Consider the following 27757-nt stretch of genomic DNA (forward strand, 5'->3'; position numbering starts at 1 on the left):
GGCCCTCTATCAGAATCCTGAAATTTGAAAAGATTGGGGATACTTAATTTTTCACCCCCAAAAAAAAACGTAAGGGGTAACACTGTCGTTTTTTTTTTCTGGTCGAAATTTTGATTTTCGATATCTCAGCTCTGGAAGGGTCTAGAGCCTCCATTTTTGCACTCAGGTCTAAGTCTCATGGCCCTCTATCAGAATCCAGAGTTTTGAGAAGATTGGGGATACTTAATTTTTCACCCCCCCCCCAAAAAAAACGTAAGGGGTAACACTGTCGTTTTTTTTTCTGGTCAACATTTTGAGTTTCGATATCTCAGCTCTGGAAGGGTCTAGAGCCTCCATTGTTGCACTCAGGTCTAAGTCTCATGGCCCTCTATCAGAATCCTGAGTTTTGATAAGATTGGGGATACTCAATTTTTCGCCCCCCCCAAAAAAAACGTAAGGGGTAACACTGTGGGTTTTTTTTTCTGGTCAAAATTTTGAGTTTCGATATCTCAGCTCTGGAAGGGTCTAAAGCCTCCATTGTTGCACTCAGGTCCAAGTCTCGTGGCCCTCTATCAAAATCCTGAGTTTTGAAAAGATTGGGGATACTTAATTTTTCGCCCCCCAAAAAAAACGTAAGGGGTAACACTGTCGTTTTTTTTTCAGGTCGAAATTTTGATTTTCGATATCTCAGCTCTGGAAGGATCTAGAGCCTCCATTTTTGCACTCAGGTTTAAGTCTCATGGCCCTCTATCAGAATCCAGAGTTTTGAAAAGATTGGGGATACTTAATTTTTCACCCCAAAAAAAAACCGTAAGGGGTAACACTGTCGTTTTTTTTTTTCGGGTCGAAATTTTGAGTTTCGATATCTCAGCTCTGGAAGGGTCTGAAGCCTCCATTGTTGCACTCAGGTCCAAGTCTCGTGGCCCTCTATCAGAATCCAGAGTTTTGAAAAGATTGGGGATACTTAATTTTTCACCCCAAAAAAAAACGTAAGGGGTAACACTGTCTTTTTTTTTCGGGTCGAAATTTTGATTTTCGATATCTCAGCTCTGGAAGGATCTAGAGCCTCCATTTTTGCACTCATGTTTAAGTCTCATGGCCCTCTATCAGAATCCTGAGTTTTGAAAAGATTGGGGATACTTAATTTTTCGCCCCCCCCCCCAAAAAAAACGTAAGGGGCAACACTGTCATTTTTTTTCTGGTCGAAATTTTGATTTTCGATATCTCAGCTCTGGAAGGGTCTAGAGCCTCCATTTTTGCACTCAGGTCTAAGTCTCATGGCCCTCTATCAGAATCCAGAGTTTTGAAAAGATTGGAGATACTTAATTTTTCGCCCCCCCAAAAAAAACGTAAGGGTTAACACTGTCGTTTTTTTTTCTGGTCGAAATTTTGATTTTCAATATCTCAGCTCTGGAAGGGTGTAAAGCCTCCATTTTTGCACTCAGGTCTAAGTCTCATGGCCCTCTATCAGAATCTAGAGTTTTGAAAAGATTGGAGATACTTAATTTTTCGCCCCCCCAAAAAAAACGTAAGGGGTAACACTGTCGTTTTTTTTTTCTGGTCGAAATTTTGATTTTCAATATCTCAGCTCTGGAAGGGTCTAAAGCCTCCATTGTTGCACTCAGGTCCAAGTCTTGTGGCCCTCTATCAGAATCCAGAGTTTTGAAAAGATTGGGGATACTTAATTTTTCACCCCAAAAAAAAAAACGTAAGGGGTTACACTGTCGTTTTTTTTTCGGGTCGAAATTTTGATTTTCGATATCTCAGCTCTGGAAGGATCTAGAGCCTCCATTTTTGCACTCATGTTTAAGTCTCATGGCCCTCTATCAGAATCCTGAGTTTTGAAAAGATTGGGGATACTTAATTTTTCGCCCCCCAAAAAAAACGTAAGGGGTAACACTGTCGTTTTTTTTTCAGGTCGAAATTTTGATTTTCGATATCTCAGCTCTGGAAGGATCTGGAGCCTCCATTTTTGCACTCATGTTTAAGTCTCATGGCCCTCTATCAGAATCCTGAGTTTTGAAAAGATTGGGGATACTCAATTTTTCGCCCCCCCCCCCCCCAAAAAAAAACGTAAGGGGTAACACTGTTGGGTTTTTTTTCTGGTCAAAATTTTGAGTTTCGATATCTCAGCTCTGGAAGTGTCTAAAGCCTCCATTGTTGCACTCAGGTCCAAGTCTCGTGGCCCTCTATCAGAATCCTGAGTTTTGAAAAGATTGGGGATACTTAATTTTTCGCCCCCCCCCCAAAAAAACGTAAGGGGTAACACTGTCGTTTTTTTTTCAGGTCGAAATTTTGATTTTCGATATCTCAGCTCTGGAAGGATCTAGAGCCTCCATTTTTGCACTCAGGTTTAAGTCTCATGGCCCTCTATCAGAATCCAGAGTTTTGAAAAGATTGGGGATACTTAATTTTTCGCCCCCCAAAAAAAACGTAAGGGGTAACACTGTCGTTTTTTTTTTGGGTCGAAATTTTTATTTTCGATATCTCAGCTCTGGAAGGATCTAGAGCCTCCATTGTTGCACTCAGGTTTAAGTCTCATGGCCCTCTATCAGAATCCAGAGTTTTGAAAAGATTGGGGATACTTAATTTTTCACCCCCCCCCCAAAAAAAACGTAAGGGGTAACACTGTCGTTTTTTTTCTGGTCGAAATTTTGATTTTCAATATCTCAGCTCTGGAAGGGTCTGAAGCCTCCATTGTTGCACTCAGGTCCAAGTCTCGTGGCCCTCTATCAGAATCCAGAGTTTTGAAAAGATTGGGGATACTTAATTTTTCACCCCCCCAAAAAAAACGTAAGGGGTAACACTGTCGTTTTTTTTTTCGGGTCGAAATTTTGAGTTTCGATATCTCAGCTCTGGAAGGGTCTAAAGCCTCCATTGTTGCACTCAGGTCTAAGTCTCATGGCCCTCTATCAGAATCCAGAGTTTTGAAAAGATTGGGGATACTTAATTTTTCACCCCCCAAAAAAAACGTAAGGGGTAACACTGTCGTTTTTTTTTTCGGGTCGAAATTTTGAATTTCGATATCTCAGCTCTGGAAGGGTCTAAAGCCTCCATTGTTGCACTCAGGTCCAAGTCTCGTGGCCCTCTATCAGAATCCAGAGTTTTGAAAAGATTGGGGATACTTAATTTTTCGCCCCCCCAAAAAAAACGTAAGGGGTAACACTGTCGTTTTTTTTTTCTGGTCGAAAATTTGATTTTAGATATCTCAGCTCTGGAAGGGTGTAAAGCCTCCATTTTTGCACTCAGGTCTAAGTCTCATGGCCCTCTATCAGAATCTAGAGTTTTGAAAAGATTGGAGATACTTAATTTTTCGCCCCCCCCAAAAAAAATGTAAGGGGTAACACTGTGGTTTTTTTTTTCTGGTCGAAATTTTGATTTTCGATATCTCAGCTCTGGAAGGGTCTAGAGCCTCCATTTTTGCACTCAGGTCTAAGTCTCATGGCCCTCTATCAGAATCCAGAGTTTTGAGAAGATTGGGGATACTTAATTTTTCGCCCCAAAAAAAAAACGTAAGGGGTAACACTGTCGTTTTTTTTCTTGTCGAAATTTTTATTTTCGATATCTCAGCTCTGGAAGGATCTAGAGCCTCCATTTTTGCACTCAGGTTTAAGTCTCATGGCCCTCTATCAGAATCCAGAGTTTTGAAAAGATTGGGGATACTTAATTTTTCACCCCCCCCAAAAAAAACGTAAGGGGTAACACTGTCGTTTTTTTTTTCTGGTCAAAATTTTGATTTTCGATATCTCAGCTCTGGAAGGGTGTAAAGCCTCCATTTTTGCACTCAGGTCTAAGTCTCATGGCCCTCTATCAGAATCTAGAGTTTTGAAAAGATTGGAGATACTTAATTTTTCGCCCCCCCCAAAAAAAACGTAAGGGGTAACACTGTCGGTTTTTTTCTCTGGTCAAAATTTTGATTTTCGATATCTCAGCTCTGGAAGGGTCTAGAGCCTCCATTTTTGCACTCAGGTATAAGTCTCATGGCCCTCTATCAGAATCCAGAGTTTTGAGAAGATTGGGGATACTTAATTTTTTCGCCCCAACAAAAAAAAAACGTAAGGGGTAACACTGTCATTTTTTTTTCTGGTCGAAATTTTGATTTTCGATATCTCAGCTCTGGAAGGGTGTAAAGCCTCCATTTTTGCACTCAGGTCTAAGTCTCATGGCCCTCTATCAGAATCTAGAGTTTTGAAAAGATTGGGGATACTTAATTTTTCGCCCCCCCCCCCCCCCCCCAAAAAAACGTAAGGGGTAACACTGTCATTTTTTTTCTGGTTGAAATTTTGATTTTCGATATCTCAGCTCTGGAAGGGTCTAGAGCCTCCATTGTTGCACTCAGGTCTAAGTCTCGTGGCCCTCTATCAGAATCCTGAGTTTTGATAACATTGGGGATACTCAATTTTTCGCCCCCCCCCAAAAAAAACGTAAGGGGTAACACTGTGGGTTTTTTTTTCTGGTCAAAATTTTGAGTTTCGATATCTCAGCTCTGGAAGGGTCTAAAGCCTCCATTGTTGCACTCAGGTCCAAGTCTCGTGGCCCTCTATCAGAATCCAGAGTTTTGAAAAGATTGGGGATACTTAATTTTTCGCCCCAAAAAAAAAAAAACGTAAGGGGTAACACTGTCGTTTTTTTTTTGGGTCGAAATTTTTATTTTCGATATCTCAGCTCTGGAAGGATCTAGAGCCTCCATTTTTGCACTCAGGTTTAAGTCTCATGGCCCTCTATCAGAATCCAGAGTTTTGAGAAGATTGGGGAAACTTAGTTTTTTGCCCAAAACAAAAAACAAAAAACATAAGGGGTAACATTATCGTTTTTTTTCTGGTAGAAATTTTGAGTTTCGATATCTCAGCTCTGGAAGGGTGTAAAGCCTCCATTTTTGCACTCAGGTCTAAGTCTCGTGGCCCTCTATCAGAATCCAGAGTTTTGAAAAGATTGGGGATACTTAATTTTTCACCCCCCAAAAAAAAACCGTAAGGGGTAACACTGTCGTTTTTTTTTCTGGTCGAAATTTTGATTTTCGATATCTCAGCTCTGGAAGGGTCTAGAGCCTTCATTTTTGCACTCAGGTCTAAGTCTCATGGCCCTCTATCAGAATCCAGAGTTTTGAGAAGATTGGGGAAACTTAGTTTTTTGCCCAAAACAAAAAACAAAAAACATAAGGGGTAACATTATCGTTTTTTTTTTGGTAGAAATTTTGAGTTTCGATATCTCAGCTCTGGAAGGGTGTAAAGCCTCCATTTTTGCACTCAGGTCTAAGTCTCGTGGCCCTCTATCAGAATCCAGAGTTTTGAAAAGATTGGGGATACTTAATTTTTCGCCCCCCCAAAAAAAACGTAAGGGGTAACACTGTCGTTTTTTTTTCTGGTCGAAATTTTTATTTTCGATATCTCAGCTCTGGAAGGATCTAGAGCCTCCATTTTTGCACTCAGGTTTAAGTCTCATGGCCCTCTATCAGAATCCAGAGTTTTGAAAAGATTGGAGATACTTAATTTTTCGCCCCCCCAAAAAAAACGTAAGGGGTAACACTGTGTTTTTTTTTTCTGGTCGAAATTTTGATTTTCAATATCTCAGCTCTGGAAGGGTCTAAAGCCTCCATTGTTGCACTCAGGTCCAAGTCTCGTGGCCCTCTATCAGAATCCAGAGTTTTGAAAAGATTGGGGATACTTAATTTTTCACCCCAAAAAAAAACGTAAGGGGTAACACTGTCGTTTTTTTTTCTGTTCAAAATTTTGATTTTCGATATCTCAGCTCTGGAAGGGTCTAAAGCCTCCATTGTTGCACTCAGGTCTAAGTCTCATGGCCCTCTATCAGAATCCAGAGTTTTGAGAAGATTGGGGAAACTTAGTTTTTCGCCCAAAAAAAAACAAAAAACATAAGGGGTAACACTATCGTTTTTTTTTCTGGTCGAAATTTTGAGTTTCGATATCTCAGCTCTGGAAGGGTGTAAAGCCTCCATTTTTGCACTCAGGTTTAAGTCTCATGGCCCTCTATCAGAATCCAGAGTTTTGAAAAGATTGGGGATACTTAATTTTTCGCCCCCCCCAAAAAAAACGTAAGGGGTAACACTGTCGTTTTTTTTTCTGGTCGAAATTTTGATTTTCAATATCTCAGCTCTGGAAGGGTCTAAAGCCTCCATTGTTGCACTCAGGTCCAAGTCTCGTGGCCCTCTATCAGAATCCAGAGTTTTGAAAAGATTGGGGATACTTAATTTTTCACCCCCCCAAAAAAAATGTAAGGGGTAACACTGTCGTTTTTTTTTCGGGTCGAAATTTTGATTTTCGATATCTCAGCTCTGGAAGGATCTAGAGCCTCCATTTTTGCACTCATGTTTAAGTCTCATGGCCCTCTATCAGAATCCTGAGTTTTGAAAAGATTGGGGATACTTAATTTTTCGTCCCCCCCCCCCCCAAAAAAAAACGTAAGGGGTAACACTGTCGTTTTTTTTTCTGGTCGAAATTTTGATTTTCGATATCTCAGCTCTGGAAGGGTCTAGAGCCTCCATTTTTGCACCCAGGTCTAAGTCTCATGGCCCTCTATCAGAATCCAGAGTTTTGAGAAGATTGGGGATACTTAATTTTTCGCCCCCCCAAAAAAACGTAAGGGGTAACACTGTCGTTTTTTTTTTCTGGTCGAAATTTTGATTTTCGATATCTCAGCTCTGGAAGGGTCTAGAGCCTCCATTGTTGCACTCAGGTCTAAGTCTCATGGCCCTCTATCAGAATCCAGAGTTTTGAGAAGATTGGGGAAACTTAGTTTTTTGCCCAAAAAAAAAACAAAAAACATAAGGGGTAACACTATAATTTTTTTTCTGGTAGAAATTTTGAGTTTCGATATCTCAGCTCTGGAAGTGTCTAGAGCCTCCATTTTTGCACTCAGGTCTAAGTCTCATGGCCCTCTATCAGAATCCAGAGTTTCGAGAAGATTGGGGATACTTAATTTTTCGCCCCAAAAAAAAAACACGTAAGGGGTAACACTGTCGTTTTTTTTTCGGCTCGAAATTTTGATTTTCGATATCTCAGCTCTGGAAGGATCTAGAGCCTCCATTTTTGCACTCAGGTTTAAGTCTCATGGCCCTCTATCAGAATCCAGAGTTTTGAAAAGATTGGGGATACTTAATTTTTCGCCCCCCCCAAAAAAACGTAAGGGGTAACACTGTGGTTTTTTTTTCTGGTCGAAATTTTGATTTTCGATATCTCAGCTCTGGAAGGGTGTAAAGCCTCCATTTTTGCACTCAGGTCTAAGTCTCATGGCCTTCTATCAGAATCCAGAGTTTTGAGAAGATTGGGGATACTTAATATTTCGCCCCAAAAAAAAACGTAAGGGGTAACACTGTCGTTTTTTTTCGGGTCGAAATTTAGATTTTCGATATCTCAGCTCTGGAAGGATCTAGAGCCTCCATTTTTGCACTCAGGTTTAAGTCTCATGACCCTCTATCGGAATCCAGAGTTTTGAAAAGATTGGGGATACTTAATTTTTCGCCCCCCCAAAAAAACGTAAGGGGTAACACTGTCGTTTTTTTTTCTGGTCGAAATTTTGATTTTCGATATCTCAGCTCTGGAAGGGTGTAAAGCCTCCATTTTTGCACTCAGGTCTAAGTCTCGTGGCCCTCTATCAGAATCCAGAGTTTTGAAAAGATTGGGGATACTTAATTTTTCGCCCCCCCCCCCAAAAAAAACGTAAGGGGTAACACTGTCGTTTTTTTTTTTGGGTCGAATTTTTGATTTTCGATATCTCAGCTCTGGAAGGATCTAGAGCCTCCATTTTTGCACTCAGGTTTAAGTCTCATGGCCCTCTATCAGAATCCAGAGTTTTGAGAAGATTGGGGAAACTTAGTTTTTCGCCCAAAAAAAAAACAAAAAACATAAGGGGTAACACTATCGTTTTTTTTTCTGGTCGAAATTTTGAGTTTCGATATCTCAGCTATGGAAGGATCTAGAGCCTCCATTTTTGCACTCAGGTTTAAGTCTCATGGCCCTCTATCAGAATCCAGAGTTTTGAGAAGATTGGAGAAACTTAATTTTTCGCCCGAAAAAAAAAAACGAAAGGGGTACCACTGTCGTTTTCTTTTTCGGGTCGAAATTTTGAGTTTCGATATCTCAGCTCTGGAAAGGTCTAGAGCCTCCATTGTTACACTCAGGTTTAAGTCTCATGGCCCTCTATCAGAATCCAGAGTTTTGAGAAGATTGGAGATACTTAATTTTTCGCCCCCCCAAAAAAAACGTAAGTGGTAACACTGTCGTTTTTTTTTTTCGGGTCGAAATTTTGATTTTCGACATCCCAGCTTTGGAAGGGTCTAGAGCCTCCATTGTTGCACTCAGGTCTAAGTCTCATGGCCCTCTATCAGAATCTAGAGTTTTGAAAAGATTGGGGATACTTAATTTTTCGCCCCCCCCCCCCCCAAACAAAACGTAAGGGGTAACACTGTCGTTTTTTTTTTTGGTCGAAATTTTGAGTTTCTCTGATCTTCTTGAAACTCTGGATTCTGATAGAGAGCCATGAGACTTAGACCTGAGTACAAAGATTGAGTTTCTAGACCCTTCCAGAGCCGAGATATTGAGATATTTATAATGGCATAAATGCTACATAGTATCTCAATATCTCAGCTCTGGAAGGGTCTAGAAACTCAATTTTTGTACTCAGGTCTAAGTCTCATGGCCCTCTATCAGAATCCAGAGTTTCAAGAAGATTGGAGAAACTTAATTTTTCGCACCAAAAAAAAAACAAACAAAAAAAAACGTCAGGGGTACCCCAGTCGTTTTTTAGTTTTTTTTGGTCGAAATCTTGAGTTTCTCTTATTTTCTTGAAACTGTAAACACACACACACACACAGGTATCTGATGTAGCCTACATGTACAGTTAGGACAGGTATCTCGCGTGAAACCCCTGTAAACACACACACAGGTATCTGATGCACATGTACAGTTAGGACAATTAAGTTAACGTTATCTCACGTGAAACCACTCCTTACATTAGAATCCTTCCGCATCTTTTCCAAAAACTTTTTACAAAACAGAATCTTTTACAAAACCTTCACAAAACGTTTGCCTCTTGATCATAATAAACCCTCAAAATATTACCGAATTCGCAGTAGTGTAGTCTACGTGATACGCAGGTATACGCCGTATACCCACTAGAAAATGTCAAGGATTTGCGTATACCCACTAGGAAATGTCAAAGATCTCCGTATGCCTACTTTAAAAAGCGTGAGGATTCGTAACAACATCGTTTTGTGAAATAAATTTCCCCCCTAAACGTAAGGCGACAGAATTTCGTGTTCCCTTAAGTTCTGTTATAATCAGATTCAGCGCGCGAGCCGCGAGCAGAGAGCACGTCAAAAACAGAGGACAGGGTGTGTGTAGTGTGTGTGTGTTCGTGTTCATCTGAGCCTCATTGGTCTGTCACTGCTCGTCAATGTGAGAATATTTGAGATGACAAATCAAATCAAAGTAGGCGGGCTTTATTTCAAAGACGCTGCTGAGCGCGAATTTCAGCAGAGCGACTCGACGCTTGAGTTTACTGGCAAGTGCGAGAAAAGATGTAAGTGGCTAAACTTAACATTTCATATTTACATTTTTTAGGTCATAAATGTTAAACGAATGACAAAAAATAATCAGGCAAACTAATAGGCTATAGTTTTGTCTAATTTCACCATTTTGAAGTGAAATAAATAGGCCTGTAAAGTGACTCATGCAATTTAATAGTTTACTGTCATTGCGAGGGGACAAGAAACATTAACAAAGACCTTTTCAGCATTTTAGCCACAAGAGTAATAACGAATGTGTACATATTGAGAATATAATAAAAATTATTGCCTTTATTACATTAAAAAAGCTCAGCCTTCGAAGGGGAAGAGAATTTACTGCCCACTGACATGGTTTTAAAGCTATTTCTTATTCTTTTTTTGGTCTTCAAACGTCTTGAAATGCACATCAGAGAAATCAAAAAAATTGAAGCACCAACCTCAAATTTAGGACATCTGTGATTATAAAGCCCTGTCTACGGCCCTGTCATAAGATCAATAATGAATGTGTATATGTTTTGAATGTATTTATAAACTAATTACCTAGCTTTAGTAGCTTTCAGTGAATAAACGTGTCCGAGAAAAATTATTCATAGGGAAAATTTACTTATCAGTTGACCCCATGTTTTGTTTCTTCACTGCCAGACAAAAATGAAAAGCCTATATCAGTCACAGCTCATCTTTAGGAGGGGAAGAGACAGGGCAAGAGAAAAACAAAGAGAAAAAGAGGGTGATGCTGATGAGGAGAGAAAAATAATCAGCTGCTCAGCTGCCCACTGACATGGTTTTAAAGCTGTTATCTATTTTTTTTGGCCTTCAAAACATCCTAAAATGCACATATGTAGATCAGAGAAATAAAATGTTTCTCAGGGAAACCCCGAACTCCCCTAACTAACCTACCTCACATTTGGGACAACAGTGATTATAAAATCCTGCCTTTGAATGTAATGAAACTGGTTAATAGTGAGCATTAGATCCTAAACTAAAGTGTCACCTTTTTTTTTTTTTTTTTTTTTTAGAAAAAATCCTAAGTGATGATCAAAATCCTAGTGACGCCCCTGCTTCATGCAACCTGTCAAAATCAAAGTTTAAAAGAAATATATTACTATTGCACAGTAGAGTATAGGCCTACTTCAAGTAGGCCTAATGATATTAATAATAGTTTATTAAAACACACAGAAGCTCAAATGTCTTTAATTTAAAACAGTTTATAGTGATAAATAAAGTAACTCAATGGAATTATGAAAGAAATTGCATAGTAAAATTTAATTTATAAAATAATAATAATCAAATCTATTAAGACCGAACTTTAAAGGAATATCACACAAGGTTTGAAAATTTTTCGCAAATGGGTGGTGGTGGCGGCGGGCGGGAGGGGGGGGGGGGGTATATCACAGTATACTCACTACAAAAAACTAGACTACACCACTGCGAATACGCTATTTTGTCCTTGTTTGTCCATGGTTGTTTAACCAGTCTGCTCTTCATCATCAATCAGTTCAGTAACTTGAAAAGCGCGCGGGAAGAAGGCACTATACTCTGCGCATGTGCGGTGACCTGCAACTTATCTATTTTTTTTTTTTTTTTTTTTTTTGGAAAGGGGTGTGATGGCCTCACCCTCGGAAACGCCCCGTGTATGTCGCGGGACTGAAACCCCTGTAACCCCGTCTTTTCAAAGCCACGCCCACAGAGTCAGCGCTGCTACGTGCTTTAAAGATGGCGGCATGTGTGAGTGTGGGATCTGATGTTTTTATTAGCCTCAACTTTGTGATTTGAAGAATCGTCTGTATTTACGCAGACGATAAAGGTCAGGTTTCGGTAGATCGCTAACGCTCTCCGTCGTAGGGCAGATAGACGGGGATGTGATCGGTCAGGCTTGGAGAAGTAGAGTTGGTGGACAGTTTGACACGCTAAAACTGACAGCTGTAACGTTAATCAGCTAGCTGTTCACTACACCTAGAAAGGGCATCGTTCACGAAACCTTCAGCAAATGTGACCTGTGCGTCCAACACTGCGTAGCCACTAGCCAGTAGGCGACACCCAGCTAGTCAGATCACATTCGTAGGTTTAGAAAGTAAGATTAGGTGCTTAACGTTACTGCTTTGCCATTGTTGTCAGGTGACCTGCGAGTCTCTGAATGCTGCTGGTTACATTAACTTGCAAACCTTACAACCCCGTAGATAAATCAGTTGTGTGTGTTTAGTAAAGTTTGTGTGGATTGTATTTATTTTGCCAAGAAACCTTAAGCATTGTCAAGCTCATAAAGACCCTTTAATGACTTGCTCTGGAAAAGTAGTTTTGATTGGTGGTCTGTCTACTATTTGATCAGTGACAGCAAGAGCTGCACAATTGTACATTAAATATCTTTTCCCCTGACCATTTCTCCAATACTATTTTGCGGTAGTAGAATGCTATCCCGAGCTTTAAGGAAAACTCTTTCCTATGGAAATCCAATAGTGGCGGGTTTCACTGGGAGCTACTGTAGTCGTCTGTGTTTTCATCAGACCGCCGCGTGTAAAGTTGCTTCGCAAGCTGAATGTGGCTTCAAACCTGCGAAGGTGGCGGTTGTGACTAAGACCACACGATATGAATTCGAGCAGCAGAGATATCGATACGCGGGACTGTCGGAGGAGGATCTAAAACAGCTGGTAAGCTTGTGAAGTTATTTGTGTATTGATCAAATGCACCGGTTTATCCTGTTACAGAACGTTTACGGCGGGTGCTGTATTATACAGACATACAAAAGTATCTTCAAGTAATGATAACTACATACTTTTGGCTTTACTTATACATTTCTTTGGGGTTTAAAGCTGTTGTTCAAAATCAATTCCTTCTGGAACCACCCTCACTTTCTCCTCCCCTCACTATCTATATTTAAGTTTACTGAAGATATTCATATTTAGCTATTAGATATACATATAAATATTTATATAGGGGTTACCTAAAAAGTTTTACTTTACCACTGTTTTCTGCCTTCTATTTTCTGATAGTGTTTGATTGTTTTGCTCAACAAAAGAAGTCTGTTAATATGTTACTTCCCTTTCCTGTTGGTACTATTGTTAGCTCAATTCAGTAGCAAGCAAAATGGGCTTAACAGTCCACCAACAATGCCTGCAGCAAAATTGTATGAAGAAGTCCAGAGTCCAAATAACTCCACACAATGTTAAAAGACTGTTTATTTTGTACTAGTGATGATATTTTCAAGAAGCAATACATTGTTTATGATATTTACTCTGTCGTATTTTTGTCATCACAGCTTGCCCTAAAAGGATCCAGTTACATTGGGCTTCTGGAGAGACACAATATACACACCTTTAATGTTGGACAGATTGTGGACAGTCTGCAGTAAGATGACGCTCAAAAAATGGAAATTCTGACAGTGTTTGAAATCATTTTCAAACAATTTTTAAGATGGTCCTTTCGTCTTTGTAGGAAACAGGGGATTGAGGTGCGCATTGTAAAAAGAGGAGAATATGACGAGGACACAGTACGATGGGCCGATGCCATTATCTCTGCTGGAGGTAAAGCTCAGGTGTTTGGTTTTTATACTTGATTTTTTAATGGTCACCAGTTGGCATATGAGAGATGGTTTCACAGGACTTTATGCAAGTCATTTTTTGCACTTGAATGGATATATTCCTAAGAACAATCATTCATCTTGAAGTTGACTGAATAACTTTTGTAACTGTAATAAGGATTAATCTGTTGGCAAAATTGCCAGGTTTGGCAAAAACGTAATTTTAGGCCCTGCATATGCATATTGTTTGTGCGTGTGTGTAAATTCTAACAGACATTGTTTCATAGGTGATGGAACCATGCTACTTGTTGCCAGTAAAGTGTATGATAAGAACAAACCTGTATTGGGGGTCAATACAGACCCAGAAAGGTAATAAAAACTAGCCTATAGTGATTTTAAGTTTAGATTCTGAAATTGGTTGTTTGTCAGGTGTTTTAATGCATTATACTTTCTACAGATCTGTTCAATGAATGGATAAGTATTATAATGTATCGGAACTGTGGTTACAATTATTCATGAGAACATACAATGCATTATAAGGTGCATTACATGGAATAATTAATGCATTAAAATTATTTTATTATGCATTATACGGAAAGGCTTTAAGTTAAAGGGTTTGTTCACCCAAAAATGAAAATTTTCATTTTCATTTTTGGGTGAACTAACACTTTAAGCATTTAAGCATTACACTTTAAGTATAAGTTTATTTGTTTCATAATGTATATGTGTTTTTTGTATATGAAGGTCAGAGGGCCACCTGTGTTTACCTATGCACTATACACAAGCCTTTTCTGAGGCCTTACGGAAACTTCGGAAGGGTGAGTTCAGGTAAGTACTTCTTATTTACTCTTGCGTCTAGTCAGCTGTAATCCAATTAGCTATATAATCCAATTTGCAATCAGTTGTTTTCTTCTTTACTTCTTGCTAAAGTACTCTGCAACGGGCTGTTTTATTTATATAGCACATTTAAATTCACAAATCAGAGTACATTTAAAAAAGTAATAATGATAAAATCATAACAGATGTTTAAGAAATAAAGTAAATGTGATTCTAATAAAAATGTATAAAAAAATTATTTAAAACAAAGGAGAAGAAAAGATTAAATGATTAATATTTATCCTCTTATCATCAATGACTGATTTGTCCAGCCTTACCAGGGTGGAGAAAAGTAACAGGCTACACTTTATTTTAAGGCGACATAGTTACATTGTATTTACTCAAATAAGTACTGAGTTATACTAATTAATGTACTTACTATAGAGTTATGTCATTTAATGTTATTATGATAGTAAGTACATGTAGTAACGTGTATCCATGTCACTTTAAAATAAAGTGTTTATTACCCACAGTTTAAGTGCTGCTATTTAGCAAGATTGAACCTGACCAATAAGAGACTACTTGAGAGCTACTAAGATCTACCCATTTTTGGAGTCGCCTGTTTCATTCTAAACATCGTTGTACCTGCTTTATGCCGTCAATATTTTCCCCTTCTATCTTCACTAGGTGGCAGTGGCGTCAGCGTATCCGAATGTACTTGGAGGGCACCGGGATCAACCCGACTCCAGTGGACCTGCACGAGCTGCAGCTGAGCCTGGAACAGCACAGCAAAGCACACCGTATCACCAATGACACTCTGCGCAGTAAGAGTCCCATACCACACATAATTATCTCAACCAGACATTCCGCTCTGCTGCTCTACTGAATCTCACATATACTGGCAATAACGTTCTGCTCATATTTCAGAGCAAAATTTAGGAGAAAGGATGATTTGTGTTTCTTTTTTAAAACTGATTATAATTTCTGCAATAATTTAGCACCAAAAATCTCATTATTTTATTGCAAGAAAATAAAAACTTTCACATTATTGTAATAAAGTGTGTGTATATGTGTGTGTGTGTGTGTGTGTGTGTGTTTTTTCATTTGGAATTTTTATATTTAATAAATCTTTTATATATAATAAAAATGTTAAAAAAAATAATATATATATATATATATATATATATATATATATATATATATATATATAAATGTTTTAAAATAAGTCTCTTCTGCTCTTAAGGCTGCATTTATTTAATCCAAAATACAGCAACGGTAATAATGTGAAATAGTTTTTCAATTTAAAATAACTGTTTTCTTATTATTATTATTAATGTTGAAAACGGTTGTGTACATTTTTTTCCCTCAGGATTCTTTGATAAATAGGAAGTTCAAAAGAACAGCATTTATCTGAAATGGAAAGCCTTTGTAAGATTAGAAATGTCTTTGCTATCACTTTTGATCACTTTTAATCAATTCAATAAAAGTATTAATTTCTTTCATTTCTTTCCAAAAAAAAATTAAAATAAAATAAAAACATTCTCACCCCAAACTTATGAATTGTAGTGTATAATGTTACAAAAGCTTTTTTTTTTTTGTAACATCATATGATGCTGAAACCAACTGCTTTACCAACACATGAATAAATGCATTGTAAATTATATTCAAATAGAAAAAGGTTGTTTTAAAATGAAAAAATATTTCACAATATTTCTGTATTTTGGATCAAATAAATGCTGCCTTATGACACCAGAAGAGACTTAAGAAAATTATACCGATCTAAAACCTTCTTTGTGAGGTTTACCCAAACAAGGTTATTATATTTATATTATATTGAATTTATAGTACATTGATTTTATTGTAAGTTCATTTTTTTATTAGTTTTTTAGAGTTATTTAGGATTTTAATGCTGATAATGTTAATGCACCTATATGTATCATTTGTATATCACAAATATATCTGTTAAATTTCCCAATTCGTTCTAGTGTTATTGCTGTCTACTGGGATTTCATGTTTCATGCAGTCCTGCCATTCTGCATGAAAATCTGACTAATTCCATCGTAACTCCTAACTATTGTTAGAGGAGACAACAATGATATCATACTTTTGCGACAGGTACGACACACGACAGTTCTGAAAGGCCTCACCTACTCCCAGTCCGAGGGCTCAATGAGATCTTCATCGGGGAGTCTCTGTCCTCCAGGTATATATCGCTGCCCTCCTGTCTGTCATGATGTGGAACCAGTCGCTGACCATATCCTAAGGACACTGCATCTCATCAACTGCATTTCCTCCTTCACTTCATGTATCCCACACCCCCATCTCCCCTTACTTTTGGATTTCTGTTTGCCACAGGGTGAAGTATAAACACTTCAAACCCCATCTTACACTCTCGCTTCATAGGGCTTCATACTATGAAATCTCCATTGATGACGGGCCGTGGGAGAAACAGAAGAGCTCAGGGCTCAGCATTTGCACTGGAACTGGATCTAAAGCCTGGTGAGTCAAAGCATTACTTGACTGAAGTTATCTGATATGATTTTATATTGTCCGAGTTACCAAATCATTCTTCCTTCATCCAGGTCCTACAATATTAATAAGCTTGTGGAGCAGTCAGTCGAGGATGTCCTTAGAATAGGTTAGAAACATAAATTTGCGCTATGACAGTTAGAATCAACAGTCATTACAAGCATGATTTCAATGTTTTTTGTATATTAGGAAAATCAAAAACGTGTTTGGATGTTCCTCTAAATCGGGAGTTTATTAGGAGTGGTGAGTTCACAATAAAATGTCTGGTAACACTTTACAATAAAGTTCCTTTTGTTAATTATATTAGTTGGCATGAACTAACAATGAAAAATACTTGTAATGCATTTATTAATCTTAGTTGATGTTAAATTTCAGTATTTACTAATGTAATTCAAATCAAATGTTGTGTCTGGTAATATTATTTAAGGTACATGGACTGACAATAAACAGTTGAATTCTTATTACCTGACGTTAACAAAGACTAATATATACTGTTACAAATGTATTGATCATTGTTAGTTATGTTAGTATGCATTAATGGAACCTTGTAATGTGTTATAGATTATCTTTTGTATTTTAAAATGACTTTTTATAGTTTTAAATTACTATTCTGTTAAATTATTTTACTTATAAAATTAATATACTTCCATTTTAAATAATTTTCTCTCTTTTTGTGTTCAGTGACTGAGACATACAATGAGTCTTTAATCTTCGGCCCAGAGGCGGACAAACTTTTCTTCAGTATAAGGGAGCCTATAGTCAACAGAGTATTTTCCAACAGCCGACAAAGAGGTTTTGCCAAAAAGTAAGTTTTTATTTCCATACTCGCTATTATTTTATTAATTTTATTATTTTATTCTTTCCCTGCCATTGATGGAATGTTCCGGTGTTCCATATTTTCACTGTTATACGCTAGGGGGCCGCTATAAAAAATGAGCACATAATCCCCTGATCAACTTTTGTTGTTTAAAAGCAGAGAGTCTGTATTTTTTCTTTTGATGTATTGCATGTTTAGATAGCCCCAGAATATTTTGTTGTATGACTATGAAATTTGTGAAAATGATTAAAAACGCTGGTGGGGAAAGAGTTCATATTATACTTGGTTAAAGGAATAGTTCACTTTGAAATACATTTTTGGTATGTTTTAGCTTACCGCAAGGGCATCCAAGATGTAGGTGTCTTTGTTTCCACAGTAGTTTCAATTTTGATATTTTTAGGTCAAACGTTCTTGTCAGTCAGTCATATAATGCAGGTGAGTTTGTTAGTTCTTAAAGGATTAGTTCACTTTTCAAAAAACTTTTGCTGATAATTTACTCACCCCCTGTCATCCAAGATGTCCATGTCTTTCTTTCTTCAGTCGAAAAGAAATTAAGGTTTTTAATGACAACGTTCCAGGACTTTTCTCCATATGGACTTAAGTGGGAACCAGACGCTTCAAGTTCCAAACAAACTTTCAGTACAAACTGCAAACTTGTTCAAAGGGCTTTAAACGATTCCAGACGATAAATAAGGGTCTTATCAAGCGAAACGATCGCTCATTAAAAAAAAAAAAAAAAAAAAAAGTTTTATAAGATCAAACGCTCGACTTGCTCTGTTCTGTGGTGCACGTTCGTGACTCTCCTGTTCGAAGTCTTACTCGTTCAACAAACTGAACAAATCTTTTTCTGAATCAGTTCGTTCGTTTCTTTCGCCGAATGAACCAAATGACTCGGAAAAAGATTTGTTCATTTTGATGAACGACTTCGAATAGGAGTGCGTTACAGAACAAAGCAAGGCGAGCGTTTGAGCTAATAAAACTTAAAGGGGTCATGAACTGGCTTTTTAAATTGTATTATATTGTTGTCTGAGGTCAATTTATGACGTTCGCTTAGTTTTTGCATTCAAAAACATTAAAAATGAATAAGTAATAGGCTATTTTGTACCCAAGTTGTGAGCCTTCCTGAAAAACGGTCGGTTTTTATGGGCGTGTCGGACTGACTTGGAAATAAACGCCCACTGCTGCGAGTGGATGACAGTTTTGCATATTATAATGAGTTTAACTCACCCGTCGGTGTACGTGGGGGAAAACGTCCAATGTTGTCAAATGGCAACCGGATTCGCCCACATGTTCGACCCAGAGTCCGTGTGTTGCACAATATTCCTGTCAGATCAATATAGACGGCACAGCACCGTTCTTTACTCTTAATCGGTCTGCAAATCCAGTCTTGTTTACAAAACAATCCTCAGTGAAATGAAGCGAACTGACGACGATGTTTTACCCTCATCAGCTGGAACGTCATTAAAAATATCCATGAAGTCCTATTGGAATCCAGAGGAAGCTTATGCAGCGACTGTCTTCCACAACCAGGCACTGCAAAATATTCTGTATTGCTCGGTAGAACGATCCGGTTTGTCATCACGAGGTAGGCATGTATGTTAGGCTACTTAGCTATGCGTGTAATGCGCGAATCGGTGGGCGGGGCTAAACCGGCCTTGTTGAAGTAGGCGTTGATCTTCTTCTGCGGGGGTGGTGTTTTAACTCTTTCGATGTCATTTCCCACTTTTAAAAACGAGACGTTTTCAGAGGCTGGTGTCAATAAAGGCTTTTATTGGACTAACAAGGATGTTTTCAGTTCTCAAACTTACAGGGTATTCTTATAATGTGATGACCTCTTAGATGTCAAAAGCTCAAGGAAAATTTGATTTCTCAGTTCATCACCCCTTTAAACTTTCTTATTTATTTATAAAACGAGCGATGTTTCGCTTGATAAGACCCTTTTTCATCGTCTGGAATCGTTTAAAGCCCTTTGAACAAGTTTGCAGTTTGTACTTAAAGTTTCTTTTGGAACTTGAACCATCTGGTTCCCACTGAAGTCCATTATATGGAGAAAAATCCTGCAATGTTTTCATCAAAAACCTTAATTTCTTTTCGACTGAAGAAAGAAAGACCTCGACATTTTGGATGACATGGGGGTGAGTAAATTATCAGCAAACGTTTTTTGCTGCAAACTACTCCTTTAATACCTAATACATAATCCATTAATTGTTAACAAATCAAACCTTATTTTATAGTGATTTTTTTCATACACCTGGTTTCACAGATTAAATTGCATGTTTGAGCTATTTTAAAGGGTAACTAAACACCAAAACAACTTTTTTTAGTTAATGATCTGTAAGAATGGAGCCTCATAAATGCTGTTCATTGATTCGAGTACATTTTTTGACAATTGAGTATAAAGTGTTTTGATTTTCAAATATATGGTGTAAAAACGTCTGAGTGCTGCCCTCTTCAGGTTAAACGGAAAGCTCCTGCAGTAGGGGTACTTGCTGACGTAGCGAACTCTCAGACGCGACTCTGTCACACCCTTGGTGCGAGCTCACCACGCCCTTGGCAGCCCCTGGTATAAAAGCATCTGGTTCCGTCAAAACTACTGTAGCGAGTCAGGAGTTGGATTTATGAGTATTGAAAACGATCAGGATATCATATATTAGTTTAGTACAGTGATCAGGATAGTGACGGAATAGAGGTGGACATGGGCTTCTCCACACAGCTCCACACGCAGTGCCAAACACTGCTCGTCCTGCATGGACTCCTCCACCGCAGCGGCGTCTTGATGTGAGTGATCATGGATATTTTAATCACAATTTATGGTTAGGATAAAGTTAATCCTCTGGGGTCGACAAACGAGCCGGTGCATTTTGCTGGATTTTTTCACATAGCGGCAGAATATCAATATGAATACATGCCCACAGAGCGCGCGCTATTGACATCAACTCGACGACAAAACTCATCAGATGCCGGTCGCGATGCGGGAGTTAAGACCGCAGTTTGAGCCAGCGGCTCGAATGGATTTGGCCCTGTGTCTACATACAATTCACCCTCATCCACTTCAGGTGAAGGTGAGGGAGAAAAGTCCTCGACTTCAAATGGCCGCTCTGTTGCAAAGGCAGTTACTTGCGTCACTCCAGTCTCGCTCTATTTTAGAGTCTGACAGCAGCTCTCACTCACGGCGGGTCTCAGGTGCACGCCCCCTGGCCCCGCTGGGGTCTGCCCATTTTTTCAGCATTTTTCAAATATTGCTAGTGGGTGGAGTCAGGCTCTGACCAGGGGTTTAGTTACTCTTTAACTGAAAGCAGCTCGCTTCACACTGACATTTTTTTTTACAATTTTTCAGTGCCATTCTATTGACTTGATGCACACCAGTAATAAAACATGTTTATAAAAATTTCTTGAATTTTCTTAATTGAACTAAGGCTTAATCTAAGCCCTGTCTGTGAAACAAGTCCCAAATATTTTTTTAATAAAAGGCGGTTAAAATTCTGTGATAACATTAATGCTTACGTGCTTGTTTTCTATAGGGTTTGTGTCCGCTCAAGGTGCTGGGATGCCTGCATGGTGGTGGATGGTGGGACATCCTTTGAGTTTAATGATGGTGCCATTGCTACCATCAGTTTAAATGAGGACGACCTGCTGCGAACTGTCATTCTTGATTAAATCATTTGATACATCATTCTGTTGCTCCATGAACTATATTAAGGACTGAATAATTGTCTTTAGACTTTGAGACATTGTGTTATTTAAGCATTGAGTTTTAATGGATGAGGTTTGCAGATGAAATGTACGTATCAGGATTTCACACTTTAAATTACCCTTAATTGGTTGCATCCCCCAGAAATGAATATTCAAATTTTTCCTAGACACAGCATTAGATTGTCAATTGTTACATCACTATTGCTTTATTTACAATGGTCCAGAAATACCCATGTTACTGATTGGAACTTTTTGTTGACAAGCTTATTTATACTAGTGAACACTGTTGTGCCAAACATGGACAGAAGTATTGTTTAAGTCAAAGTCTAAAATACAACCCATGGAAAAAGAAAAAAAAAATTAAGAAACTTGATATTTCAATGTTTTTGAGGTACACAATAAGGCAAATGGTTGGGTGCGGAGTCCAACTCTACCCTGTCAGGTAAACCATTATGGAAAAGCTTGTTGAAAACATGTCAGAATTATGTAAAACCACACTTTCGGTTTTTAAAAGTGTCTGCATTTGTTTTAATACATAGTGTACACTTAGAAAGTATAATTTTGTGTGACTTAAGAAACAGATAAACTCTGATGAGGTTGACTTTAAATAAAAAAGCAATACATTTATTTACAATTCTTAAAAAATTACATTTACATGTCAAAGTTTTAGAAAATTCAAGTTTTCCAATATTAAAACTGGTCTGAAAAATGGAAGATTCACAATATTTTCTCTGCTGCTCAAGGCTTTTGTATGGCAAAATAATTCAGAAACAGTATAAAACAAGCACAAAATCATTCTCTTATTACTAACTAGACCTTTGATTATCCTAAAGTAAAACTGGAAATGTACTTGATCTGGGCAGGAAAACAGATCTTGCATTTGACAAATAGAACCTTCTATGTTCCAGATTTCACCTGAAACAACAAATCTAGAACAGCTACTGGTAACAGTTAAAATATACCACTAACAATCATTTACCACAAAATAAGAGTGGTTGTGGTATAAAATATGATCTTTGCTGAAACACAAGAACACCACTCAATTCAAGATTCTCAGGACCTCTAACACAATTGTCATCTTCACAAAATTGAAACTGACTTACACTAGTGATGCAAGACATTTTTAAAACCACAATTAATAGGTCACAATATTGATCTATTTGGTTTACCCTGTAATCATCCTGTATTAAAAACATTAATGTTTGTAGACGAGTCAGCAGTGCATTCCCCAAAGTGTGCGATCTTTTCTTGATGACGAGGTGGGACGTGCCACAGTGGAGAAAGGCTGTGTGTTGATCTGTATGTGCGGTAAACCTTTACAAAGAATGGGCAGGTAGCTGTCCTGTATGAGCCCAAAGACCTCCAGGGTCTGCAAATTTGGAAACTTTTCAAAGTCACTGTAGAAGGGAACAAAAAAAAGAGAAAGAATATTTATAGCTTGTATGTAAAAGCATTTGAAGAGAGACCAAGACCTCTCAAATCTCTTACATGAGAGAAGCTGGGTGGATCTGATAACAACGACTCAGTCCCAGATGTTTCAGGGAGGAAAGTTGCTGCAAGACTTGGAAACTGTCTGTCGTCACAAGCACACTATCACTGTAATGATAAAACATAATGTTAACCTTCTGCTGTGTGCTATTATGCATCTGATCCACAATCACCTTCCCAAATCACAAACTCACCTCAAATCTAGGGTTGTGAGGTTCGGACATCTTTTTACTATAGCTTTAACATCTGAAACGCAAAAATGTATCAATGATCTTTGGGGAAAAAAAAAAAAAAAAAAGTCACACAAAAGTCAAACTCAATGCTTTCCTCACCTTCCATGATGAGGTTTTGTCTGTAACCACTGATGTTCAGTTGAGTGATGCTGGAGGGAATGTTGTTAGCAATGGCTTGAACATGAAGATTGTTGAAGTCACACCACGACACGTTCATTTCTTCAATTCTGGATTGAGAAAAAGATGACAAAAATGAATACATCAACATATAAAATTAAATGAATAAAAAAAAATGACCATGAGACAGAAAATTCTACAACTAATATTACTAATAGATATAAGGATGCACCGATACTGAGACCAGTGCTCGGGTGTCGGACCAATACTGTGTGTAGGCTACTCGTAAAACCACAACGATACAACCGCACCCAAGTCCACTTTAGGGGCCATTCACATCACATTTCTTGTATGCAAATTCGTAATTTCAACTTCAACGGGTCATATGATAAAAAACAACCGATTTCCGTAACAACATCGATAGCTCAGCCGAACTGAATGATGTGAATGTCATGATATTACTGATCATGTGAAGATTTTGCAGCGGCACTGAAAATACATTGTAGCGGAAACACTGTCATTAATTCAATGAATTTCAAGATTTCAAATAAATGCTGCTCTTTTGACCTTTATTCAACAAAGATTCCTGAAATAAAATTACGTATGATGGTTTCCTCAAAATATCAACCATCAAAACGAAATGTTTCTTGAGCAGCAAATCATCGTATTAGAATGATTTCTGAAGGATCATGTGACACCAAAGACTGTTCACAAGAGTGATGATGCTAAAAATTCAGCCATTACAAAAACAAAGTACATTTTAAAACACCATAAACAAGAAAACATATATTTTAAATTGTAATAATAATATTTAACTGTGCTTTTGATTAAATGAGCACAAGAGATTTCTTTCAAAAACATTCAGAAAATCTGACCGACCCCAAACAAAGCTGTAGATCCGTTAATCTTACCGAGTGCAAGATTTCAGCATCTCAGCCAGAGATTCAGGAGAGAAGCCAGAACAGCCACACAAATTCAGTCGGACAATCTCAGTATTTTGAGCAAGAGAACTGCAAGAAAGCAACAAAAAGGTTTAAGAAATCGAAATGCAACTACATTAAATGTGTAATTTCGACATAAAATACTACAAAGAGAAATAAATATGATCGATTGGCAGACATCCGTAGTTTCCCCACTTTGTGCTGGCTTTATTTTCGTTCAACTCGTAAATACGATATTTCCGACAACTTGAACGCACCAAAAATCTACGGCTAAGGTGTAGTGTGCAAAATGGGTTTTCACTTACTGGATAATACTATCGGAGAGCACCAATCCTTCGAGACTGAGATTCTGCAGATGTCTGCAGCGAAACAGGATGTCTTCTAGAACAGACGTCTCCACTGTGCAATTTGATAAATCCAAATGTTGGATGCGAAGTTTCCTGTAATTCAAACAGTACTGAAAATTACCAATGCAAGACAGCAATAACAGCAGGAATTAAACAACATATCTTAATTGTGACACTAGGAAAATTATATTACTCACTCTGTACTTTTAAAAGTGGGTTGACCGATGCAGGTGTGCGGACAGCGCAGCCTCAATGCCCCAGCTGAGAGCACCTGCCCAAGCTCCGCATCTAACTGAGCTTTTCCCACCAGGTCCACCCCGTGCCACAGAGACTCATCAAACCTGCAAATGCAGAATTCTGACTATTAATAATAATTATATCACAGGGGATCTGTGGTCTTCGAAACTTCCAACACTGGACTTACGCTAAACGATGCCAGCGCTTGCAGACCCGTGACGTCCTGAGGAGATCTTGCAGTGAGAGACGAGACAGGATTCCCAGCAACAGCTCATCGGGTAGACTGTCCCAGCACAAGCCTGCTGAAGGAGGAGCAAGAAAACAAATTAGGCCTTCTCACACAGTTTATCTTATGAGCAATTACAATTCAGTAAGTGGCCATTAAAGTACTAAGGTTTTGTCTGTAGTTTCCAAAGTATTCATAAAAAAAGTTCTCTCGCAACTTTATCTAATTTTTCCATCTAGATAGACCCGTAAGTCTAATGCATGAATAGCCAGGATTTAAGGTTTGCACATGTGTGCATCTTAGATGTTTCATTTCATATTGAAACATAACGACACCAGACGAGACGATCTTATCTAGGACCCTTCGAGTCATGACTCGAAAAAAGATTTGTTCATTTTGATGAACGAGTTCGAACAGGAGAGTCACAGAACAGAGCAAGGCGAGCATTTGTGCTTATAAAACTTTATTTATTTTTTTTAAATGACCGATCTTTTCGCTAGATAAGACCCTTAATCATCGTCTGGTGTCGTTTAAAGCCCTTTGAAGCTGCACTGAAACTCTCATTTAGACCTTGAACCGTTTGGTTCCCCATGGAGAAAAATGCTGGAATGTTTTCATCAAAAACCTTAATTTATTTTCGACTGAAGAAAGAAAGACATGGACATCTTGGATGACATGAGGGTGAGTAAATTATCAGCAAAAGTTTTTTATTAAAAGTGAACTACTCCTTTAATGTATCAAATACGATACAGTGGGCTTTATAGGGTTAAAATTTACACACAAACCTGAGGAATCTCTTCTTTTTCTGGGGCGTCTGGCAAGAAAAAATACGTTTTCCTCATTTTCTTTCCCTTTTGCAGAAGTCAGGGGCTTTTTGTGTGGAGGTGACCACTGCTGAATGAGCTCGTTTGGTGTGTTTTCTGTGTCCAGACCCACGCTACAGGCGGACCGCTTTTTCCCTTTAGTCCTCAGAGGCCTGCACAAGGATCCCTCCAAATTCTCACTCAGTTCTTGAAGCGGCCTAAGTTACATCAAATCAAAGAAAACATTAAGCAACACCACAATTTTTTGTTGTTTAAATTATATTTATAGAGGTATACCAGCAGAAAGCAACGAAAACATTCCTCAAGCTTCCATCGTTAAGATTGTTGTAAACTGAATCTATGTAATCTGTAAGATATATAAAACGAGTATGCATAATCCATCATTACACAATATGTAATATTTGAGTGATTACAACTTTTTTTGATTATTTATACTTTAAATTCCACGCTCAGTTTCCAAGTTCTGTGATGCCCGCCATTTGTCGCGAGCGTTTCTATAACTTAACTTACCTAGAATAGCCTCGATAGTAACGTGCGTTTTAGAAAAACAAAACTTAATATTAAACCATTAAATGAATACAAATAAAATCCATGATTTAAATTGGCTAATATAATCTCACGATTGGTGAAAAAACATACTTGCGCGTCACAACACAACTGGTGGCGCGCGCCAACAGCACATTCAACTAAAATGCATTTCTAAAAAGCGTCCCGTGGAACCATGCACTGGTGATCTAAAGACAGGTTTTAACAAGTAAGTTTATCACTGTGTTAAGTGCTTCTTATGATGCACCAAAAAAGTTATACAAGTTATAAAACACACCAAAGTGGAGGGAGAATCTAAAGTAACTTAGTATACAGAAACCCATAAGTTGTATTTTCAGGAAAATATGATTAAAATACAAATCAGGATTCAGGTTTACTACATGAAAAAAAATATATTATTACCTTTCGTTTGACATATTGACTTCGTAATGTAACTAAAGTATTAACTTCTGCCAACTTTTAGAAGAAGCCAAGCTTCCTTCCCCACTGGCTGGCTGGCGGCGCATATGATTTAAACCTGCCCGTAGACCGCCTGCCCTGCTGCAATGCCATTGGGTGCAATGTGGGTGGCCGGAAGTGATGCACCTGACAGCGGATGGATCGGACTTGCCATTGCGTGCCGCCCTCTACTGTGGAGGACTAAACAAGACTACGGTTTTGGTTTTTCCCATGTCAAAACGTGGTGTCAATGTTAAGTTACTTTTTTACAACTTAAAACAGATTAGAGTAAAATGAATGTGATGCACAAAATCACACATACAGGCAATAGAAACACGTGGCTCTGTGGATTCTCAGCAACAGATCATCATCAGGAGGTAGACTCACAAAAACTCACTTTTTTAACACAAGCCTGCAAAGGGAGAATTAAGTAAAAAAAAATCTTTGTATAAGATGTAACATCATTTCTACATAAAATCATTTCTTCATAAAATACTACTGCCAGTGCAATGCTGCCCTCCAGCGGTTGACCAGCGTACTGCAGGCGTAACCACCTGTTTTTTTCACTTGAGACAGTGCACAACATGAAAAATTACAGTAAGTTCAACATGAAAAATGAGGAACGCTTCACGAATTTGCGTGTCATCCTTGCTGCAGGGGCCATGCTAATCTTCTCTGTATCGTTCCAATTTTTGCATATGTGCTGCCGTAGCAAGCACGAGTTTGAACAATTTGAAGAGTAGTATTTATGGCCATGACCTCAAGCTATGCATTTCATAGATGGTAAGTGGATACAATTTTTATTCTACTCACTTATCAACTATGACCGTAAATCATGGTGAAATAATCATGTAAACCTTTAAAAAACAACAACTATATTTTCAATCCAGCAGTTTTATGTAGGTTTACCGTAGTATTTCCTGAGCCGGCGCTTCTCTGGCCTAGCTCTGATTGGACGTATCTGTGCCTTGCTCTGATTGAACGTCTCTGATTGGACGTCTCAGGAGCCTTTTGTCTCGTCTAGCCAATGGCACCCTCCCCCGCAAGAGGCTGAAGTCTGGAGTAATCACAGCAATAAATTGTATTTTAAAATACATTTAAAATTGAAAATAATTACATTTAATTGTAATAATATTTCAGAATATTGTTGACTTTACTGTATTTTGATCAAATAAATGCAGCCTTAGTGTGTTTTAATGTATCACTCAAAAGACCTAAAAGACAATCACTTGAATATTGAAAACTTGTGTGAATTTTGTGGCAATGCCAATGAATCTGTAACTCATCTTTTTTTTAATTGTATTTATTCAAAAATGTGTTGGTTGGATGTTTCAAATTTCATTTCTAAGTTGTTTGAAACATGTCTACGAATTGAGCTTTTTGATGTTGTATTTTTTTTTTTTTTTTGTACAGGACAATGTTGACTCCAAAAGTGCCACGTGCTTCCTTATACAACTTTTCATATTACTTGGAAAATATCACATTCTGT

General features: G+C 38.0%; 2 protein-coding genes and 1 non-coding gene across 5 annotated transcripts; 1 reads left to right on the forward strand and 2 right to left on the reverse strand.

The window, feature by feature from the left end:
• Positions 1–11190: 11190 nt before the first annotated feature.
• Positions 11191–21244, forward strand: nadk2 (NAD kinase 2, mitochondrial). Of its 2 annotated transcripts, none has more exons than XM_039693887.2 (12): positions 11191–12147; positions 12756–12844; positions 12932–13020; positions 13304–13385; positions 13761–13844; positions 14520–14656; positions 15948–16035; positions 16188–16331; positions 16415–16470; positions 16551–16604; positions 17043–17166; positions 20700–21244. In XM_039693887.2, the coding sequence occupies exons 1-12, from the start codon at positions 11908–11910 to the stop codon at positions 20833–20835; spliced, it is 1323 nt and encodes a 440-aa protein (XP_039549821.2). In that variant the 5' UTR covers positions 11191–11907; the 3' UTR covers positions 20836–21244. The 2 variants fall into 2 exon arrangements, with proteins under 2 accessions (XP_039549821.2, XP_039549822.2); XM_039693888.2 differs by having other exon boundaries at positions 16236–16331.
• Positions 21245–21473: 229 nt separating this feature from the next.
• Positions 21474–26391, reverse strand: skp2 (S-phase kinase-associated protein 2, E3 ubiquitin protein ligase). Of its 2 annotated transcripts, none has more exons than XM_039693890.2 (10): positions 26233–26391; positions 25246–25481; positions 24422–24533; positions 24195–24338; positions 23956–24090; positions 23621–23719; positions 22692–22819; positions 22554–22605; positions 22360–22467; positions 21474–22268 (listed from the first exon to the last, which is right to left on the reverse strand). In XM_039693890.2, exons 1-10 carry the CDS (start codon positions 26244–26246, stop codon positions 22085–22087), a joined length of 1212 nt encoding a protein of 403 aa, XP_039549824.2. In that variant the 5' UTR covers positions 26247–26391; the 3' UTR covers positions 21474–22084. The 2 variants fall into 2 exon arrangements, with proteins under 2 accessions (XP_039549824.2, XP_039549823.2); XM_039693889.2 differs by having other exon boundaries at positions 24422–24536.
• A 488-nt stretch (positions 26392–26879) lies between these two features.
• On the reverse strand, positions 26880–26987 carry LOC120494756 (U6 spliceosomal RNA). The gene has a single exon (XR_005625883.1). It is a non-coding gene; the product is annotated as a U6 spliceosomal RNA (small nuclear RNA).
• Between the last annotated feature and the right edge of the window lie 770 nt (positions 26988–27757).

Source organism: Pimephales promelas, chromosome 19 (assembly GCF_988280905.1).
Source record: "Pimephales promelas chromosome 19, fPimPro1.hap1.1, whole genome shotgun sequence".
Classification (NCBI taxonomy): domain Eukaryota; kingdom Metazoa; phylum Chordata; class Actinopteri; order Cypriniformes; family Leuciscidae; genus Pimephales; species Pimephales promelas.

Coding starts and splice junctions, on each gene's coding strand:
- nadk2 (XM_039693887.2), top strand. CDS start 11,908: ATGCTATCCCGAGCTTTAAGGAAAACTCTTTCCTATGGAAATCCAATA. Junction 13,845..14,519: donor CTTCGGAAGGGTGAGTTCAG/GTAAGTACTTCT, acceptor TATCTTCACTAG/GTGGCAGTGGCGTCAGCGTA. Junction 16,605..17,042: donor TCGGGAGTTTATTAGGAGTG/GTGAGTTCACAA, acceptor TTTTGTGTTCAG/TGACTGAGACATACAATGAG.
- skp2 (XM_039693889.2), bottom strand. Junction 22,820..23,620: donor ATGCTGAAATCTTGCACTCG/GTAAGATTAACG, acceptor TTCTCAATCCAG/AATTGAAGAAATGAACGTGT. Junction 22,468..22,553: donor CTCACAACCCTAGATTTGAG/GTGAGTTTGTGA, acceptor TTATCATTACAG/TGATAGTGTGCTTGTGACGA.